The 5,851-nt window shown below is 41.2% G+C and overlaps 1 protein-coding gene across 1 annotated transcript in view; it reads right to left on the minus strand.

Moving 5' to 3' along the window:
* Nucleotides 1-3,927: 3,927 nt before the first annotated feature.
* Nucleotides 3,928-5,851, minus strand: part of LOC125307454 (mucin-5AC-like) — a 25,893-nt gene continuing 23,969 nt past the window's right edge. The window contains exon 7 of the mRNA XM_048263461.1: nt 3,928-4,187. Within this exon, the coding sequence (XP_048119418.1) occupies nt 3,976-4,187 (212 nt within the window). The 3' untranslated portion in view covers nt 3,928-3,975. The remainder of the gene's footprint in view (nt 4,188-5,851) is intronic.

Here is a 5,851-nt window from a genome sequence, read left to right on the forward strand (position 1 = left end):
AATCAGGGCACAGAACTGACCGTTGACCTTTGTACCAATCATTACGGATGTTTTTAACATCATGTTCAATACTTACAATCATTAATTGTTCTGTACCTTAGAACTTTATTGGTTCTATACATTAGAACTTTAGAATACAGTGCCGTCTTAACTGAAGTGATGGGAGATGTTCTAAGCAGAATGTTCTGTTCTGGTTGAAAAAGCTCAGGACCACACTCTGCGCTTCTAGTTGAGAGAACCGCCCTCTCAGACACTGCAGGAAAAGAGACTCCGCCCTCCATGCACACAGCTCAAATGGCAGCCAATCACAATGTTACACCACACCTATGCCACGCTCACCGCCAGCTCACAACGCTACTAATGACATCAGCTTCACACGGAATATCCAGAGACGACGGCAATGATGATGATGATGATGTCTTACTAATGAATAAGTACAAATAAATATTTTGATGTTGGTGCTGTTTGTATTCTGTGTTTTTATGCTTTCGCACGTTGGAATGCATCTGTTTTGGTAGTGTAGTGGTTAACAGGCTGGGCCAGCATGCAGCAGCAAGAAAAGTTGTGGGTACAATTCCCGGTTTCCCCCATTGTGTTCTTGAGCAAGACACTTCACCCCGAGTTGCTCTGGGGACAATGGCCCTTGTACTATAACTGACATACTGTATGTAAGTCACTTTGGATAACAGAGTGTTTGCTAAATGAATACATTTAAATGTAAATAAGAACCATGAAATCACCCCCACACATCGTATGTCTGTTTCCAACAATCCTCTCGCTCAAGTGGAAAAGTGGAAAGCAAGTCTGGAACAGGTCTGATGTGAGGTTGGACACTTCAGCAGGTCTAGAGAGAGTGTCCAGTCGGTGTACAAACCAAACTTTATTTACAAACACAATCTGGAGCTGACAAGAGTCCACCGTCCAGAGTGCAGTCTGACAGAGAGATCTTACAGCAACATATTCAGCAGGAACACAGATTCTAAATTAATCTTAAATACTATCAATCACAATGAAGGAGCTAAGAAAGTATGAAAACCTTATATAATACAAATCAAAACAGCATTTAAATATACTTATACTATATAATATGGCTAGGCGATAAAACGATAGCGATATGTATCGCAATAGACATGTGATCGATATCAATAAAAAATATGTTAGATAGAACATTCGATAATTAAAAGCAACACACACCTCCTTACGTTGTCCATAAATAAATAGGCTAAATATATCTTGCATTGTAGCTATGTGCAACTCTACCAGAGTAGGCGATAGAAGTAGGCCTACCTCAACACAGACTCTCAATGAGTCCTTGCTCCGTGCATACACTCACTCACTCTCTCTCTCTCTCTCCTCCCAACAGGCGCATCCCTCCTCAGCATGCACGTAATCCAAACATTCACAATCGTGCAAGACTACTGGCTAAATTGCTATTGGCAACTGGCTCCCATGTTAACTGGCTGCGTTGATGACGTTTCATGATTGATGACGAGTCTTTGCCAGATGTGGCCGCTTGCAGATTTGTCACTTTCTGATATAGGCCTACTAGAGACGCATTAAATATGCATGACATGTTTAAAAGTCAAAATTGTATGTAGTACTACATGCACTGGACCATGAACATGCAACCCAAAAAACAAACACCTAAATAGCATAAATTAACTCCACATGGGCATTGAACCTTGACTTTGCTTGGTAATCAGACGTCTATCCACTTGCGCCACGAACCAGCTTACGGCACTCACAGAAATTGACTTCAGTTGTATGATTAAAAGAAGTCAGCTAACGTTATTATAATTGTAACAAGTTAACATAGCTGTTCATGTTATCTGGCTACCATGTTATCATGCTACCGTTGCCCAAGCCATTTAGTAGGCCTTCAAAGTATCATGGTTAAGTTTACAAACGTTTCACTGAGGTTAGGCTGGGGTCGCCCCTACCTGAAGTGTCTGTAGAGCCACATGAACGTCAGCAAATAAATCAAATAAAAATGTGTTGCCTAATTGTATCCTTTTGTCCAGCCTATTCTTTTAAGAATTCAGTTCATGAAACACAGGCATTGAAACGCACACTGCAATGGGCAGGAGAAGTCTATAACGTGTCCATATTTTACACAAAATTTGCGCACAGGGAGAGTCAAAACTCTTAGGCTTATAGGCTATTAACGTTAATGTTACTGACATGTAAACGGGTTTGATGTTTTTTTTGATACTTTATTTCCTAATTCTCGCGTTGGGTGCTTCTCCTGTGGCGCAACAGGTTAATGCCTATACATTGCTTTCTCACGCAGTCGACATGGGTTCAGTCCTCCCCATCACACGTTTTTTTTTTTTAATTATTATTTATTTATTTTTAGACCAGCAACGCTTCCTCAATTTAGGCTACAGATACTAGGTGGCCATAGAGAGCATGACCAGCAGTAAGTGAAATGTTTGAAAACCTAACCATGGTACTTTGAAGACCTACTGGCTTGGGCAACTGCTGTAGCAAGACAACACCATCAGCCGTGTTAACTTGCTACAATCATTACCTGACTTCTTCTAATTGTATAGAGTAAGTCAAGTAAATTGCACTATGACTTATCAGCTGGTTCGTAGGCTCAAGTAACGTAGATGAATGATTATCATTTAAGAGGTATCATTTAGGAAGCAGGTTCGATAAATTCAATGTTGAGTTATTATTAGGCTGTTTAGGTATTTATTTTTTGGTGGCATATTTATGGTCCAGTGCATGTAGCGCATCACAGACAATTTTGACATTTAAATATGTCATGCATAGTTGTATTTGTTCGCCTCCAGTTTCCACCAGAAAGTTCGCCCATCTGTCAAAGAAACGTCACCAACGCAGCTGTTAACATGGTGCCAGTTGCCATGTAACAATCGGGTTAGCAGCATCATTAACAAGCTGCATCTAATTTGAATTTAATCAATTAAAGAGTTGATTTGAGATTCGTTGACTATCATGATAGACGATAGGACAAAACCATTCTCCTTAGCTCCAGTCAAGGCTCCTATTGTCTCTTTGTATATCAAATCTATTTGAACTCAGATTAAAGTTTTGTAAAAGCACTCAGTATTACACCAACTATATGTAGGTACCCACAAATACATAATGATTGATAGTACTTTACATGTTGAGAACTGAGGTGATTAAAACGTATTAATATTGCAAAATAAAGTGTTACAGAGGAAGAAGAAAAGGTATTCATTTGAAACTTAAACACATCGGGAAACTGAACAGTCTAACCAGTAGACTATGATAAACTAGCAATTCGTTACTTTGTTTTACAATATTTCCAGCTTCAACCAGTGCTGCTTCTGCGTGTCAGTTTCCCCTGATTGCTTTTATTGAGAACTGAGGTGATTAAAATCAGAGGAAGGTTAAGTTTAAAATAAAAGTGTTTAAATTGAACCTTTTTCCTTCTGGTCCTTATCTGAAATAGATTTAAAAAAAAAAAAATCAATAATTATCGATATCGACTGATATGAAATACTTGGATCATGATACAGTTTTCAGCCATATCGCCCAGCCCTACTATATAATACTATTTGCTTTGCATGTGCTATTACAGTAAACATGTACACTGCATAATATGCAAGACTTACACTCACACACACACACACACACACACACAGCCACGTGAGTTTGAGAGATCTGCTTTTAGAAACAGAACTTGAGAGTGTGAAAGAAAAGCTGACCTGATGGAAAAGGCTTTTTGGGTTTGGTGGCTTCACACACTAAAAATATGACACGCAACATTTACACAACCAACATACAAACACACACTGCAAGGTATGAACACCCCCCTCCCCCCACACACGCATGCACAGCCACACACACACACGCAACATTTACACAACCAACATGCACACACACTGCAGAGTATGAACACCCCCCTCCCCCCACACACGCATGCACAGCCACACACACACGCACACACACATGCACACACACGCACACACACACCCTGTGCTATCACTGCTGTCCTTTTTTGCGGACCTGTGCGTACACATTTTCCTCCGGTGGCGTGTGATTGGTGGGTTGTGGTGCATCTGGTGGCCTGTGATTGGTGGAGCCTGGCAGTCTGACCTCTCCGTACTCCACAGTGTTGTCCACTCTCGTCCTCTCCTCCGTCTTCCTCCTCTTCAGGATGGACACCTCGGCATACTCCACATCATAGCTGTCACCTGCACACACACAAGCACAGAGATGTGTGTGTTTGTGTGACTGGTATCTATGTGTGTGTGTGTGTGTGTGTGTGTGTGTGTGTGTAGTGGCTAAGGAGCTGCTAGCGTGTAGTAGTGTAGTGTATAAGGAGCTGGGCTAGCGTGCAGTAGTAGTGTAGTGGTTAAGGAGCTGGGCTAGCGTGCAGTAGTAGTGTAGTGGTTAAGGAGCTGGGCTAGCATGCAGTAGTGTAGTGGTTAAGTAGGGTGACCAGACGTCCTCTTTTGCCTGGACATGTCCTCTTTTTGAAACCTAAAAATGTGTCCGGGCGGAATTTCAAAGTCGTCCGGGATTTTGTTTATTCTAGCCTCAAATGTGTTTACAGCGAATTTGCATTGCTCTCTCTTTCATTCATGTTTCATTCATGGATAGCATATATATCTATGTATGTCAGTGGTCCCCAAACTACGGCCCGCGGGCCGGATACGGCCTGCCACCTCATTTTGGATGGCCCCCCAAATCATGTCCGTGGTATATAGCATCTGGCCCGCACGGGAGTATGACATCGTCAAACTATGACCCCCGCAATTTCCCCCATTCATTCTCTATGGCGAGTCTTAACAGTACACATGTAATACTCTTTTTGTCCACTGGTGGTTGTTTTGGCGCTGTTTTGCGTTTGCCGTTGAAAACAGAATGAAATGTAGGCCTAACTGCAAACATGTAAGAGGCCTATGCTGACTGAATAAGTGCTCAAAGTATTCTAAAAGTTTATCAATTAATTGTTAATAACTAACTTCTATTCAAGTCATATTTCTGGGACTTTCTGGGATAATTATTTCTATTTTTTATTCACTCGTTAAGTTAGAATGGTGGTCATTTATGTTTTTGCCAGCACTTCATAAAACTCTCATAGTTTGAGTTATTTGAATTATTTGTAGGATATTACTTGTTCACAACATGAGCTGTGTATGCAAAGACACAGAGTTCAGAGTTCACACATTTTGAATAAAATATACTTTTGGGACTCCCTGCCAACACTTTTGGGAATGCTAAAGTCTTTTTATCAGCATTATTTCATTTGAGCTACATTTTACACTGATATGGCATGATGGCAACATAAACACAGCTAACAATGGTATTAAATTGCAGTAGATTAAATGTAATGGAATAGACTGCGGTTGTTCACAGCACTAAGCTATTTATGGTTACTGATATACTCCGAGTCTCTGGCCCTCTCTTAGAGCCAGGCATAGTGAGCTGGCACTCGGAAGAAAAAGTTTGGGTACCACTGGTCTATGTCTTTCATTCACATACTAGTCACGCCCTTCCCCTACAGTTCGCTTTGCATTGAGTGGAAAGTGTAGGGTGTTGAGCCTGACCTTAGCTACCGTCATTGGTCGATAGTAATCTCAAACATTTAATTGGTCAGTCAGTCACCTCAATAGCGCAAACTTCCTTGTTTAGTGTAAGTTCAGACTAATTAAAACGTAAATTTCCATGTCTTTGTCTCGGTCGATATCAACATGAAGCTGAGTGCCTGACCTGCAAAGCAGGCACTTACATGTCGGTCGCAAATAAAGGTGCCAACGACCGACCTAGGCTACACAATATTCAGCAAAGCATCGAACGGCAGCGAGGGGTGAGAGTTTTTCGACCTTAACATTACGTCTCCAAAAACATTTTG

Source organism: Alosa alosa, chromosome 14, assembly GCF_017589495.1.
Source record: "Alosa alosa isolate M-15738 ecotype Scorff River chromosome 14, AALO_Geno_1.1, whole genome shotgun sequence".
Classification (NCBI taxonomy): domain Eukaryota; kingdom Metazoa; phylum Chordata; class Actinopteri; order Clupeiformes; family Clupeidae; genus Alosa; species Alosa alosa.